The 16,316-nt window shown below is 44.0% G+C and overlaps 1 protein-coding gene across 1 annotated transcript in view; it reads right to left on the bottom strand.

The window, feature by feature from the left end:
- TRPC4 (transient receptor potential cation channel subfamily C member 4) overlaps positions 1 to 16,316 on the bottom strand; it is a 1,290,729-nt gene that overhangs the window by 40,215 nt on the left and 1,234,198 nt on the right. The window contains exon 10 of the mRNA XM_086935069.1: positions 8,276 to 8,317. Within this exon, the coding sequence (XP_086791195.1) occupies positions 8,276 to 8,317 (42 nt within the window). The remainder of the gene's footprint in view (positions 1 to 8,275; positions 8,318 to 16,316) is intronic.

The raw sequence follows: 16,316 nt of genomic DNA, 5'->3' as shown, positions 1-16,316 counted from the left end.
GGACACAAGGTGTCTCCAAGTAAGTTGCAATATTGTAAGACTGAGGTGCAATACTTGGGCCATAGGATTGAAAAGGGAAAGCGGAAGGTGTCTCCAGACAGAATAGAGGCGATTATGAAAATGAACGCGCCTACAACACAAAGAGAAGTCAGGATGTTTCTAGGCATGGTTGGTTATTGTCGACAGTGGATAGCAAACTTTTCGCTGAAGGCAAAACCGTTATTACAACTGACGCACAAAGGAGTAAGTGATCCGGTACCATGGGACAAAGATTGTTTGATGGCGTTTTTGCAGCTGAGGGAGGACTTATGTCGCGCCCCGGCTTTAGGAATGCCAGATTACACCAAACCATTTTTGCTTTACTGCTGCGAAAGAGAGGGATGCGCTTTAGCGGTATTAGCACAGGTCCATGGAGATGCGCGCAGGCCAGTGGCGTACTTTTCGGCTACATTAGATCCAGTAGCCGCAGCGTTGCCCGGATGTCTCAAATCCGTAGCTGCAACGGGTGTCAGCATTGAAAGATCTGAAAGCGTAGTTATGGGTCATCCGTTAGAAGTGTATGTACCACATTCTGTAGAACTGTTAATGACAAGGACGAAGACCCAGCATCTGACGAACAGCAGGCTCACACGCTACGAGCAGGTTATACTGGCTGCCGAGAATGTGACCCTAAAGAGATGCTCTGTCTTGAATCCTGCAACCTTGATGCCACTTCCGAATGAAGTAGACGACGAAAATTGTACAGAACATGACTGCCTCGATGTGACTGAACTATGTACCAAACCGAGACCTGATATCGTAGATGAGCCATTGACAGACCCAGACGAAATTTTCTTCGTTGATGGTTCATGCGTAAGAAACGATGTCGGTCAGCTGAGAGCAGCTTATGCAGTATGCACGATTACCCGAGTTATAGAAGCCGCTTGCCTGGAAGGAGTACACTCCGCACAGGTAGCTGAAATTGTGGCTTTGACTCGTGCTTGCTTAGCAGGCGATAGACTTCGAGTCACTATATACACCGATAGTCAATATGGTTTCGGCGTAGTTCATGATTACGGGCAGTTGTGGTCTCAAAGAGGTTACATGACCTCCTCGGGTTCTCCTATTAGGAATGGAGAATTCGTGAAACTACTGTTAGAGGCTTTGCAAAAACCAATGGCCATAGCTGTGGTCAAATGTGTAGCACACACAAAAAACACGGATTTTGTATCACTAGGAAATAAATATGCAGATGAGGTAGCGCGTTATTGCGCAGAGCAGGGATATTCTCACACTGATACAAAAGTGGGGGGAATCCAGGAAATGACTGAATTGACTATGTTGTTAGAGACGGTGGATACATGGGATGAACTGAGAGCAGTACAGGAAAATGCACCAGATGATGAGAAAAAGGGCTGGGAAACAGCAGGGTGCGAAAAGAGTGAAATGAATTTTTGGGTGTCCGCCGATGGAAGGGCAGTTTTACCAAATGAACTCATTAGTCCAATGGCAAGGAAATTGCATGGATCAGCACACATAGGAAGAGATGCTATGGTGAGAGTATTCAGACAAACGTGGTTTAACCATAAATTTAGAGTAGCGGCAGAAGCAGTGTGTCAGCGATGTACAATCTGTCAGCAACTAAATGTGGGGAAGAGAACACCAGTTACCTTGAGTCACATAGGAAGGTCTGGGGGGCCTTTCAATAGAATGCAGATTGACTTCATAGAAATGCCTCCATGCAACAGACTCAGATACGTGCTAGTGATTGTTTGTATATTTTCCAGGTGGGTTGAGGCTTACCCTACACGTAGGTGTGATACGCTTACAGTAGCAAAATTGTTACTTAGAGAGTTGATACCAAGATTTGGGGTGCCATCCTCTTTGGAATCGGACAGAGGAACTCATTTCAATAGCGAAGTGGTGAAGATGCTGTGTTCAGCTTTAAATATCGATCAGAAGTTACACTGCAGCTATCGACCAGAAGCTTCAGGGATCGTAGAGCAAATTAACAGTACTATCAAGTCCAGACTGGCTAAAGTTTGTTCGTCGACATCCCTGAGTTGGCCAGACGCACTTCCAGTAGTTCTTATGAGTATACGTAGCACACCTGATAGAAGAACAGGCCTCTCTCCACATGAAGTGCTAATGGGGAGAGCTATGAGATTGCCATCGGTTCCGACTGCAGCGCTAGTGAACATCACAGACGATTTGATCTTGGACTACTGCAAGGGACTATCTGATGCCGTTAATTCTGTGTCCCTCCAGGTCCAGGCTGCAGAGGTTCCATCAATACAAGACTTGTGCCATGACCTGAGTCCAGGAGACTGGGTCCTGGTGAAGAAACATGTCAGGAAGAACTGCCTAGACGTGCGTTGGCGAGGGCCGTTTCAAGTCATACTTGTAACGAATACTGCAGTGAAGTGTGGAGGTCTGCCAAACTGGATACATGCCTCACACACCCGAAGAGTGCCAACACCTCCAGAAGACACAGCTCCTCTCTCGAATGAGAATCCGGAGGGAAGCGGAGAAGCCATAGAGGGGGAAAGCCAAGCTGTGGAGGTGATCGAAGAAGCTGAAACTGTGTTGGAACAGGGCGACGAAGGTCAGGACACGAGTGGGACCGAAGTTGCCTCAGGAGAAGAAAGTAATTGGGAATCCGACACAGATATCGGACAAACTGAGAGTGACCAAGAGACAGTTTCTGGAACAAGGAGCGGAAAGACAAAGAGTGAAAAAGCCAGTTGGCCGGAGAGAAGGAAAAGGCCAAGTTCGGAAAGGAAGAAGGAAAGAACTCTTGCCCCGATCGCTGAAGAATCGGATCAGGAGGACGAGACGACAGATTCAGGAACTGAGAGTCCACGAAGATCAAGAAGGGTACGTGTGCCCTGCAGAAGGTACGCCACCCCAGAGTGGACTTATCTAGCAGATGTATTGGGGACAGAAATCTGGGAGAGTGAAGAGTGTGAAAGTAACCACTCTCGATCCAGTCGTGACAGTGGAGATATGGATGTTGGCGCCTGGGCTTGAGACTGAGGGGTTACTGACTTTCACACTTCCCCGACCCCCACGTTTGAGTAAAATTCAAGATTTAGTGTTAAAAAGACTACAATTTCCAACAGTTGGTCAGCAAATGACCGAAGAAGAAGAAAAGGTTATTCGTTTTGAACTGTTAATTATTGTTGTGAAAGCTGCAGGTCCGACAATAATTGTTGATGCATAAAAGACTTTTGTACATATGTTATGAAGAAGAAGATAACCTAGCGCCGAGTGGAAAGAAGAATAAAATTAGGGATTACATTTAGAGGACGGAGAAGGGCTAGGGTTGTCTGCTGCTGAAAAGAGAAAAAGACATTGTGGTGAAAAGATACCTGTTGATAAAAAGCACTTTAAAAGACTGTGAAAGCCAACAAGCAACCAAAGACTGGAAAGAGAACTTTCGCTGGAGAACGAGGTATGCTGTTTTGATAACATGGAGAACGGCAACCCAAACAGAAAAGCTAGATGTATAGTAGGTACACTTATAGCAATAATGATATTTCTCATAATCATAGTAGTAACGATATCTTACATGACAGGACATGAGAATGATAAAAGAATAGCAAATGTAAAAATTGTAACGACCTTGAAACCTGCTCTTGTGGGAAAGAAGGAGGAGAACACTGTTACACGTGAAAAGGCGTTACTTACAGATGAAGCTCGTAGATTACACATAGACGAGTCGCAGGGAAACTTTAGGTCAAATGCATATGCCAAATTATTGTATGAATATATCGATGCCATGGAGGCCAAAGATTGCTACGTTTGTATGCAATTGCCGGCTTCTGTAGACGAAGGCATTAGGTATCACCATCTCCCATTGACTTATGGGATCACATGTAGTTTACTGCTTAGTATTTTTTATGGTAGAGAAGGGTTTGAGTACTACTTTTCAAATTATGATTCGGTACTGCCTGAAGTTCCGAATTATAAGCAGATGAATAAGTGGGACTACTACAAAAAGGAAGATAGACTAGCTAAATTCTTTCTTCCTTGGGACACATTAGATACATCATATGCACGTAGAAATAATCTGACTTGCAAAGTATCAGAAGTAGAGAAAAGGTTTATAGCACAAGTAGATGATCGATGCAGACGGCAGAAGATTCTAAAAATGTCAGGACAATGGAAAATAGACTGGACAGAAGAAGAGAAGGCACATAAAAAGAAAGGTAGCAATGGTCCAATAGCATTGGATAGAACGCAGAAAGGAAAGTTATGTTTAACTCGAAGCAAAACGTATTATGAGAGTGAATTTGTAGGTGAAGTTAGTTGTGAGCACTCTTTTAGGTTGGAGTACTACACGAAGGATTTTATGAAAGGGATGCAAGCTATTCCGAATGTATATTTTGTATGTGGGAGAAATGCCTATGTAAAACTTCCAGACAATTGGTATGGTTCGTGTTACTTGGCAATTGTCTTCCCCAAAATATATCATGCAAAGGATTTAGCAATCATAGAAGGAAAGGCTTCGAGGAGAACGAAAAGGGAAGTAGGAGATGCAGAAGTAGTAGGAGATGTATTTGGAGCAATGTTTCCATTGTTAGGTTTGATTCTTAACGATGTTAAGATTAGAAGGTTAGCGACAGTCGTGGATAGATTGTCTGCCAGCACTGCAAGATCATTAATGTTAGTAGAAGGTGAAATGCAGTCGATTAGAGCAATGGTTTTACAGAACAGACTTGCTTTAGATGTAATATTAGCAAAAGAAGGCGGAGTTTGTAAGGCTTTGAAAGTTCAGGAATGTTGTACTTATATTCCTGATAATTCAAAACCACTTGAGAAAGTCATACAGAACATTACACAGATTCATCAAGAAATTGAAGATATATCAAAAGTAAATGTTTGGGAAAAAGTAGGAAATGGAGTGGGAAAGGTTGGAAGTTGGTTTGCTAATCTTGGCAAAAGTATAGTTTGGTATATTTTAAAGCCTGTATTAATAGTAGTAATTTGTATAATTACATTATTAGGATTAGTAAAATTGTATAAATGGTATAGGTCGAACCAGTTACAAAGATCGATGAGAGACCAAGAAAGGAGACTAGCTGTTCTACAAGATCAACAGTATAAAAGTCTGAGAACACTTGAATCGATAAAAAGAGGAACTGATGTAACTAGTTCTATATAATGGACGCATTCAAATTGCTTTAGTGATGACTCCTAAAAGTCATCAAAGGGGGGAACTGAGAGAGCGCAATTTGAACGAAAAGTATATAGTAACCATATCTAGACGTATATGTTATAAACGTAGGAACGAAATGCATATCGTAATGTAAAGTTGGCGATTATAGTATAAAGGCCAATGAATGTGATAACATGGTATAGGGAATGTAAATGTATTCACACGTTGAAATGCATTAGATTTAGAAGACCCGTATACATGATGGGTAGATGTAGAAATGTGTATGAAATGTAGAACGTGCACAGTAGAATTCGTGTACGTGTATAACTTTAAATGTGTAACTTTACATTGGGAGAAGCGGCGAGAAGATAACGTGGAAAGGTGTAAACGTGGAGGAACGTGGATAAATGTATAAGAGAACTTACATAAAGATGTAACCAGGGGAAATGTATAGGTTATATTCTATACAGTCGTATTCTATGTAGTATATATTTGATGTAGAATGTTTAAGTATAACTAGGGCTAAAGTACGAATATATAAATGTATGCCAAAGGTTATACTGTGTAGAAAGGTTTTAGAAATGCTGGAAGAGTTTAGGTCATTTGTGTTTATAACCTAACTGGTCAAGAGTTCGAAGGAGCATAGTCACATGAATGTAATTTAGTGGTCTTGTGAAGGTCGTAAATAGCTTGATGTGGACATGAGAGCCGAGAAGTCTAGCACTTGTTAGATTTAAGGTGACAATGCCGGACGGAGCTTATTGCTCGAACGTGAGGAGAGACACTTTGAATATAGACTATGTTTTGACAAGACCATTCACAGGACCTAGCAGGGTCAAGTTAAGAGACATAGAGTTAAGGCCTTGTCTAAGTTTCATATGTTACATGATCTGAAAGAATCGATAAATGTCGACGATGAAATGATGGAGATGACATCCAAAGGAGAAGGGTCAACTTAACGGACGACGCAAGGAGTGGACCAATGGAAGAAGCAGGAAGTTGACATCATCGGGGAAAGTCCGTGGTGGGCGTCAAGGGGCGTTCCACCCACACGGTGATTGTGTATTTTAGGGACAGCACCCCGGGGATAAGATAGCGAACAGCCCAGTAGGGAGCTCAGAGAGAGAAAGGCAAGGGTAGATGCCTTGAGCAGATGCGCTGAGAGATCAGAGCGCAAGGGAGCAGTAGGCCGAGGACCCTTAGAGAGCGGATGGGTAGGCAGATAGGGTACTGCTTCCGAAACTTAGGATTTCCTTTAGAGGCTAAAGAGAGTTTGAACTTCTTTGAGAGTCAAACTGCTGACACCTTTTGAGGGAAGAAACTTGCGAAGTAGGATTGTCACGTAGCATAGAGTAGGGACAGATTAACTTGATGATTTTTATCTTACTGCAGATGACGCAGGAGAAACCACTTCACGCCGAAGCTTAAGCAGCTGATATTTTAATTGATTTTGTATTTTGTATACTTTGAGATTTTATCCTGAGTGGATTGTATCGTATTCAAATTAATCTTTATATAAACTTTTGAAACTTTATCAGTTGTAAGTGGTTCTTCAGAGTGGCGTCAGTTAATGGGGTTTGTCTAACCGATGCGGGGGTGGTCCTTTCCTCAAAGACAGATAAAACTCGATCCAAAGTGAAGAATGAGATAAATTATTAAATTGATCGTAATCATAAATAGATATCAAAATCTCATTCCCCGCAGAAGTAAAAAGTTAAGATATACAAGAAATCATGTACAGTATGTGAAAAATTGTAAGAGCTCAAGAGCCTAGAGATACAGCGGTGAGGAGGGAGTGTGAAAAGTGTACATCAAGATGCAAATGGATAGCAAAATACAGGAGTGAGTGGGGGAAATGCAAGGTGGAAAGAAGCTGGATAGAAATGGATAGCAGAATACGGGGGGGGGGTGAAAACTGTAAAGGAGCTAGGCACAGATGGACAAGATACAAGGGGAGCAAGTGGTGTGATACAGAGGGATACCGAGATACAGGGGCGTGTGAAAGGTGTAAAGCAGCGAGCTATAGATGGATAGTGAAATGCACAAGAAAGCAGGGGGGGAGAGAAAAGTGAAAAGCAGCAAGATGCAGATGGATCGCCAAATATAGGGGAGAGTGTGAGAGAGCAAAAGTAGACAGCAGATAGATGTAGATGGATAGCGAGATACAAGGGCCAGTGAGGAAAGGGAAAGTGCTAAAGTATTTACATAGAAATGGATGCCAAGACAGAGGTGAGGATGGGGAGTGCAAACGGTGTAAAGCAGCTAGACTGAGATGGAGAGTGAGCTACAGGGGAGATTGGGGGAGAGCCAAAGCTGTAAAGCAGCTGGATACAGATGAATAGTGGGATACAGGGGTGAGTGAAAGGTGTAAAGCAGATGCATACTGATGGATACTGAGATACAGGGAAGAATGGGAGAAAGCAGGAAAGTGAAGAAAAGGAAGGGAAGTAAAAACGTACTAGAGTAATCCATTAGAAAAGAAGAAGAGATGAAGGGCTCGATCCAGCGCAGAATGGAAACCTTCAGAGAATAGAAAGAAGGTAAAGAGGGAAGTGCAGGTGGGTAGAGTGTAAGTATACCAGGAAGTTGAGATACTGTAGGAATAGGGAAGAGTTGGGGAAAGTGAAGATATACAAGGGGTAGAGAAAGGAAAACCAGAGATGCAGTGTAAAAACGAGACAGGAGAACGAGTTAAATTATAATCAGATGTGACGAAGAGGGAAAGTGGAGAGATACAAGGGAAGTGGGTGACAGTTAAAGGAGAAAGGCAGCATGGTACAGACGATAAGGAGGAGGAGAAGTGGCTGGAGATATTCAGGGATTGATGCAGTGATGAGCACATTGGAACAGGAGCATCGTTATCATTAGTGGAACAAGTGCAGAGTCTCAAGTGCCCAGGGGCGTGCAGGGCCCATGCCATATCATTTACTGCAGTTTATTTTTGCAAACTGTTGCTATGGAGAAGAGGGAGGGGTCAATATGTTTTGCTTGCATTAGGGTCAGTAACAGCCTCGCTATACCACTGCGTATAACTGAACAACAGAATGCATTTCAATGCACAAATCCAACATGAATTAAATGGCTGGAACTCAAGATTGCTTCACCCAATCAAAGACATCAAGACAAAGTGCCCACCTGATACTGATGGTGTCTTCTTAGATTGTCAGCTGCACGTCTCTGAAATGGGAAAATATGCCGTATGAGACAAATGCAAAGGAATTACAATTGTTTTCAAATAAAATACTAGTAACTTCCAACTTTGAATATCAAAATACTACAGATCTCCTTCAATGTTGGTTCTTGTCCCAGGATTGAGTACATGTTGACGCTACATGCTGCACTCCACATTCAAAGAGGACCTGATTAATAAATCATTTGTTTTCAAATACCAGCAAAATGCATAATCTGGGCCTGATTCACGAAGAAAAATGTACACTTTTGTGTACGTTTACTACTTTTTGGAATCCACAACAGGAGCGGCTGGCAGGGAATGATGGTGGAGAGGCGGGTGGTGGGGGACAAAATAAAAAAACTTAGAAATACCACTTACTTGTTCCGCCGTTGTTTTGCTGTTCACCCTATGTGGGAAGGGTATGCCCAGACGTGGGTCCTATGCTCACTACGCCACTGGAGTCAAGCTATCCTGGCTGATGACGGCTGATAGCCAGAAACTGATACTAGGATGCTTGATTCCGGTCCAGGGAAGACATGGCTTGGCAGTTTGGACTGGACTGTTCCCATGAGGCACAGGGTCAAGACTGATTTGCATATGGCCATGTCTGAACTGGGGTGGCGTGGTGAACAAAATAACGATGGATTAAACCCAGATCTGTGACGGGGGTGAATGTTTTGCTAATGTGCAACATTCCGTTCATCATCTTGTGTGTTTTGAGTCTCTCTTCTGCTGCACGAGTCCCAGAACCAGGAAGCACCCAGTCTCCCCATAACCAATCACAATGCTGCAATGCAGCGTTGTGATTGGTCTGAGAGCCATGGATCGGTGCTCAGATGGGGACTGGGTGCCTTGGGCATGTTACCCACCAGGCTGTATAATGAAGCCTGGTGGGGAACATGTAAAGTGCGCCAAGGCGGCCGGCCAAGCAGTCAAGGGCACTTGGAGTGTGCAAACCACTCCTCCCCGGATGCCTCCAGCCCCGTCCCGCCCGAACACAGACCCGAACCTGAGATAAATAGAATGATAATAACTACGTTATTATCATTTTATTTTTCCTGCTCAAAGACGCTAGTCCACCTTAGCTGAGGAGCCACCCCTGATCCACAAACTACCAGTGGAGTTTTAAGACTCCACATCCCTATACACATGAATGCAGAGTTCCCCTTCCCGATTGCAGTGCCTACAGGTGCAGAGAACTCTGCACATATAAGTTTAGGGAGTGCAGAGTCGTAACATTTGGTATGTAGTTTGTGAATACCCAAAAGTAGTAAAGTTAAGCAGAAGTGTACGTTTACCTTTGTGAATCAGGCCCTGTGTCTGCAACACAAAATGAGTGCTTCAATTAAAAAGACCTAGTTCATTTCTGAAAAAAACTACCATGAAAGAGTTTCCCCCATATCAGTATGCTAGATGTGTAGGCAGAAAGTAGGATGATAAGGCAGGAGGAATGTCAGCAATTTAAAAACTGTTATTCACTGTTCATGATTTCTTTACCTCTTGCCACTTGTTCTTCAATTACTCCACATTGCTTATCAAGAACGCCTTATCACCACAATCATTATTCAGTATCCAAGATAATACCGCTACCGATTCAAGGTGTGCCGTCAATACCCTGATTCGGGGAGACTGCATTCTATTTGTGTGAGTGAGATTCTAACTTCATAGGCAATAATTTTTGGTAAATGATGGACTTTTTTCATAATATTTCTAGAACCATACAGATTTGTATTTCTCTAACTGTATAACTGCTACGAGATTGCATGCAATGCTCATTTGAAAAGATTGCCTCATTCCACTATCCTCTAGATTTCCTTAAAATCGATTTTCAAGCAGTAAACAGCCTATTACAATGAAACCATTTCAAAGTTTATCAGTTTAACTTTGGATTGTAAGGAAAAATTGTAGTGCTATTGATCCAAGAAAGGCCTCATAGGGAAGGTGTGGTCAAGAGGGTGGCTGAGTAAGATGCACCTTGCACTCCCCCGCCTGCTGCTGCGGAGAAATGCAAGCAGCGGGGCCTTGCAAAACTGGTGTATAGTCGCTAAAACTTGCCAAAATGGGACCAAGATGGCAGCCGCAGCCTAGTGAGGAGGAGCTGAGATCCATCTGGGGTCTAATAGGGGCCACCTGCTACCAGTGGGGGCAGAGTACAGTATACGGTACGGCATTCTAAATGGAAATATTGAGCTGTTTCTCCTGCCCTGATTGATGAAGTGTGACGCCCAGCCTACCTGGTTCACTGTGGCTTAGAGATTCTGTCCCAGCCCTGCCCAAGTGCAGCTGACAACATAGTGTCCTAGGAATGGACACCCTGGCTGTGGCATGAGTGGAGTTTGGTGGCATTCAGGACAAAGGCATCCCGCTGTATGAGTAATGCCACAACCATCCTCTCATCCATCACGTCAGAGGGCCTGTTTCATTGAGTCACCTCCATGTACACAGCACAGTTGCAGGCTGAGGGGTGCCTGTTAGAGCCTCCAAGTGGATATGGCATGTAGAAATAGAACACACCTAACAGGCCACACCACACAGGACAGGCACTGTGGCTCCCTAGTGAACACGAGGGGACTCATGACATAGTGTTGTCCTTGGGTGGGGTATACCCCTTTGTGGCCCGCCTAACAATGCAACAGAGAGGGGCAAGCATTAGGCGGCTGTATAGATGATCTTGGGGCCCCCTCTTGGGACACTACACAGAGTACAACACTTCCAACGGTCCTAATGGCCTAGGCATGGCAGGTCCCTGCTGTGAGCTGTTTACCTTATGAGTGGGGTGGACAGGGTCCCTTGTGCGGTGGGTCTGTAGTGAGTCACCTCAAACAAGGAGATGTCCAAAGGCAAGAAGGACCATCATTTAAGGGATATGCTCACATGGCCTGCCAACTCCTCCACCAAAGTGTGCCAAACTTTGTAGCGAGGCCCAGGAATCCGAGGACTCTATAGATGACTTTGCACCACTCACAAAGGCCTTTATGAAATTCCTCTTTGACTCCTTCAAGCAGTAAACTGGGACCTTTCCCTGGAACGGTGGGAGGTGAAAGAAGAACTTGGGTCCCTTGGAGATAGGGTGCATACCGTGGAGGACAGTGAAATAGCTTGATTTGAGGGCCTTGAGCAGCTTCAACAAGAAGAAGAGCGACTAAAGAAGTCACAAGCTGAACTCCAGGCTCATGCAGAGGATGTAGAGAATCTTTTGTGCAGAAACAACATCAGAATAAGAGCATTCCAAACATGCCCCGAAGGGTCAGACATCACAGGGTAAGTGAAGACTCTGTTTCATCAGATCCTGGCCCGAGAAGGTTGAGGTGAATATTCCTCTGGACAGAGTCCACAGAGAAGCTGCCCTAGAGAAAACAATTGAAGACCACCGGACATCTTAGATTGTGGACACAATTTCCAGCTGCAAGAGCAGCTCATCAAAGAGCCAGGGACGCACACCCACTCATTTGTCAAGGCCATAAGATGGCGCTATACCAGCACCTGCCCATGATCATTCTGCTGCTTTACAGGGACTTTAAACTGATAACCGATTATCCATGGAGCAAGGAGCTCACCTACAGCTGGGGTCACCCGTTTTGAATCATCATCCGTTGGGATAGTCTGGCATTCCAAATCAGAACACTATCTGATACCTGCTAAGGGCTGGATCTAACTGAGGACCACTCCTGAGGCAGAGTACTGATCGGATCCCGGCTGGTTGTGCAGACCTATGTCAGTGGATGTACGACGTTACAACGCGTACTTTTACAATGCGTGCCGTTACAACACAACTTTTACAACGCAAGTCGTTACAACGACTTGCGTTGAGGGGTGCTGGATAGTAAATATTTTAATTTACTATTCCAACTCCAGTCCCCGTGGATAGTAGGGAAGGAGTTGGATAGTAAATTAAACTATTTACTATCCTGGAGCGCCCCCCAGCGCAAGTCGTTGTAACGACTTGCGTTGTAAAAGTTGCGTGGTAACAGTACCGCGTTGTAAAACCTTTGTTGTAAAGGTTGTTCCCCATGTCAGTGGGTGTCGAAAGCAATGAAGGGGTCACGACCAGGCCCCTGTACAATCACATATGACATGGTCCTATCCAACCCAATACCATTAACGGCAAACTAATCTGCCTCAATGTTTGATGTTTAACTCACCCGACTAAGAGAGCTGTGATACTGTCCCTCTTAGAGCATGGTGCTGGATGGATATTTGCTTACTTCAATTGGCACCCCTATTGCTGAAAAGTTTGCACAGATTAAAATCACAATGGTTCCCCCAGCAAAACATGTCATCCAGGTCTGAAAAGAGTGAGGGGGTAGCTATATTATTGTCCCAGACTATTTGAGGGAGAAGTGATAGATGAGGTAGCAGAAATTAGGGAGAGAAGCTTGGCATATTGCATCAAGCTGGGCGATCGACACCTCATGACAGCAACCATGTAAACAAGCACCTCATATGCTTTTTAACTTGAGCCATGTCTGAGGTCCTACACTCTCCAGACCCAACTGCGCTGGTTGGAAGCAACCATAATCCGGCAATGACAATGACCTCGACAAGTCTGGCCAGTGCTTTGGTGAAACAGGGGCCTTCAAACACAGAGAGCTGGTTGCGGGAGAGCCACCTGGAGGATTTATGGGGATTTAAGCACACCAACCACAGGGGTACTACTTCTTGTCTGCTGCCCACCAAACTTACAATTTTTTAAATCATTTCCCGGGCACACCAGCTGGTCCAGAAAGTACACATGGATTTAACATGTCCCATGGTGCCCCATGGTGCGCCGCATTGGTGGCGGAGCCGTGACGCACAATAACTGGTGCATCCCTGCTGATATGCAGGGATGAGCCAGTTATTGTAAATCGGCCCCTTAGTCTTTATATGAACAGAAATACACGAGGAGTTCACGGAGATTCATGGGTGCTACATCCAGATAGAGAAATGCAGCAAATCAATAATGTATGTATGTATGTATAGGCATTTATATAGCGCACTACTTACCCGTAGGGTCCCAAGGCGCTTCGACCGCTGCGAAACCCTTCCTGGCTTCCCTGAGAGATGGTCCCTTAATGGGTATCTCCAGGGTGAGACCAGGCATCCCCGGCGGTCTGGTGGGGCCGTTAGTGAAGATGAGGCAAGCTAATGCCCAGAGTTGCCGAGTGTGATCGCTGATCAGAGTGGGCACCGAGGCGAGAGAATTATCGAGTCCGCTGACCCTCGATCTAAAACATTCAGAAACAGTGATGCATAACAACAAATGGGTATTTAATACACTAATACGGGTTCTAGGATGTCGTCAGCATGGGTTTTATAAGCTACTTTTCATACATTAGTACGTTTTGATGCCAGCGTTTATTGAATATTGAGACGATATTTTTGAACCATGATATCCTGCCACGCCCACTGCGTCATCAAAACTTTGTAAACATGAGGTTATTTGAGCTCGGGTATTACGGATTCTTCTCCAGGGCTGTCTCGTGTGAGATATACTGTCGAGTTAATTGAAGATCGTGTAATGTATCACATGACGAGGAAAGCCAGTTCAAAACAACCAGAGAAATGAGTCATTTCTTGAGCTCGATAGCTATCCCCACAAACAGTCGCGCTCCTGCTGCCGCTCATAGTTCTGCAGTACCAAACAATACCGATAGATGGCAGTAGTACACAGTAAAGGAATAATTTTAGATAGGCATCAAAAAGTTGCATATTCTACTCATCCCATGCCAATGTCAGACACTATCGGGAAAAACAAGCAGAACGAAAATTCGTCGTCAGTAAGATGGCCCGTTCTGCATGTCAATATTTGCCACCTGAAATGCCTTTTTCCGCTTTAGTCACAGTGCTTAGTAATGCATCCTCATGTCCTTTCCATAAAGGTTAGAGTTAATCATTATGATTGGAAGTCGTACAATAAACACCTCATATTACAACTCGTAAAGGCCAGGGCAGCCCTGCTCATCAATTTAGCATCACCCGGTCGTTAATATATTTCGTTCAAACAAAAACCTATGGAAGGGAAAGTGGACGCTTCTCACAGCAATACCTTCGCCTGTAGTTTGGCTGCCTTGTTGATACAAACCGCAACAAAAACAAGCATTGGCAAACTCGGTGGGATAGCTCTATTGTGGGTGCATCTGTTCTTTGTTGTAATGGCGTACACGCTGGTGTTTGTGTATTAATGCGGTGGGGTTTGTGTGAAGCAGCTGTGCTGCATCTGGGTGTGAAATGTGTGTGAAAAACACAAAGGTCCCGTATCCGTGAGTCCAATGGTAACCAGGGTAAATTAAACCAATGATATCTGAATTAATGAAAAATTAAATGTTTTTTTGTTGCTCGTGCATTACATGTATTTACATAGGGGAGAGAACAGATGTGACAATTGTGCAGGCGAAGGATGCTGTGAAGCTAAATTATGTACAGGGTTTACAACAACGTACACTATCCTGGGTTCCTAACATAGATATTCCAGTAGACTCTGTAAATCCCTTTTATAGTTGATCTTTCTGTGCAGCAGTCAAGAACATGCGTGTGATCCAGTGGTGGTTAATAATAGAGCACCATTTAGAGGCAAGGTATGGGTGAGTGGGAAGAAATACTAACCAGCATTGGTAAATGCAATAGGCTTCGCCTATGTGATTAATAATGAGCTATTTTTTTGCTTTTAAGTTTTAGCTTGGTGAGCAGTTGTGCAATGTAAGTTACTGAAACTGGGTTAAAAGTGTTAGGAGGTCTTTATTGAGAAAGGAAATATATTGTGTAACATCTGGTGGTAATACAAAGCAGGGATATTAGGTGAAGGGTGGAGGATTTAACTAAAAGGAAATGCAGCCCACATGGTTCTATGAATAAAAATGTGAGAAACATGTTTTACCATGGTTGTGATTTAGGGGGTGGAAAGGGGCATCGTAGAAACTACGAGAAGATAAGTTAAAAGGTGATGGAGAAAAAAATCTTCACACAGCTCACAAGCACGCTTGAAATGCATGCTGACAAGGGGAGATAAAATAAAAAACATCAGACAAACCAAAAAATGCAGGCGAAAAGCATGCAAAGCATATGCAGCCAGTTCTAATGAAATTTCTACACCATTCTTGAAGTTGTTAACTAATATAGAGTGAAGGAGTACAAAAAGAGGGAGATTAGGTGAAGTGCAGAGAACAAGTAAACAGTTGTATGCAGCTATTATATAACAAGCATGTTATATGTTTGTCTGAAGGGGCCTGCCCTGCAGATTCGTGTCAGGAGACTACAACAGTGATTCGCTTTATCCGGTGACTCTCAATAAGTGTCTCCTGTCCATGCAGCTTATGCTAAGGCCTTCTTCATTTCACTTTATGGCACTGTGTTACTTTGAGCCAGGTCCCACCCACCTAGTTCTTGCACTTTGCACATCCAATGATTTAATGTTGGGGTATTTAAAGACTCTGCAGCTTATAGCAATGTTGCACTTGGACGAACAATGAATTGTTTTTTTACAACATTTCTGAGATGGTCCCATAAAAGCCTTCGACAGGCTTGATGATGAGGTAGAGATATTTCTCATCATGCAGCCTGTTGCATGCTGTGTGAATTAGGGCATCTTTGCTGTGCAGAAGGAAAGCCTTGCATCTATTGGACAGTGCTGTCATCAAGGAGTGCAAGAAACATTCGGAACACCGTGGCCTCAGCCATGCGTGTTCTGACTACGCAAGTGATGGAGCTGGGATTCGCGTGCAAGCGCCCTGCTCACATACAAAACCCTTGCATAAATCGTATAATCATATTAACACTATTGTTCGTCCTTTATTAAGTGGTTTCCCAAACACGCGGGTGTCCCCAGGATGCTTGCTTGTATGTCTTTTTTATACTAACGAAGCTTGCACTAAAATTGGCTGCTTCGCTGTAATTCAGTCTGCGCATGCGTCGGTCATACCCATGTGATGTGACGCACTCGTATTCTGGAGGGAAGTTGTGCTCATGCGCACTGTAGCAAATATGGCCGCTTGTCTCTCACCATGCTCTCCGCTTGCTACCGCTGCT

The sequence above is a fragment of the Lissotriton vulgaris genome, chromosome 8 (assembly GCF_964263255.1).
Source record: "Lissotriton vulgaris chromosome 8, aLisVul1.2, whole genome shotgun sequence".
Taxonomy (NCBI): domain Eukaryota; kingdom Metazoa; phylum Chordata; class Amphibia; order Caudata; family Salamandridae; genus Lissotriton; species Lissotriton vulgaris.
Note: the sequence above shows the minus strand (reverse complement) of the source record. Positions and strands in the feature narration are given on the sequence as shown.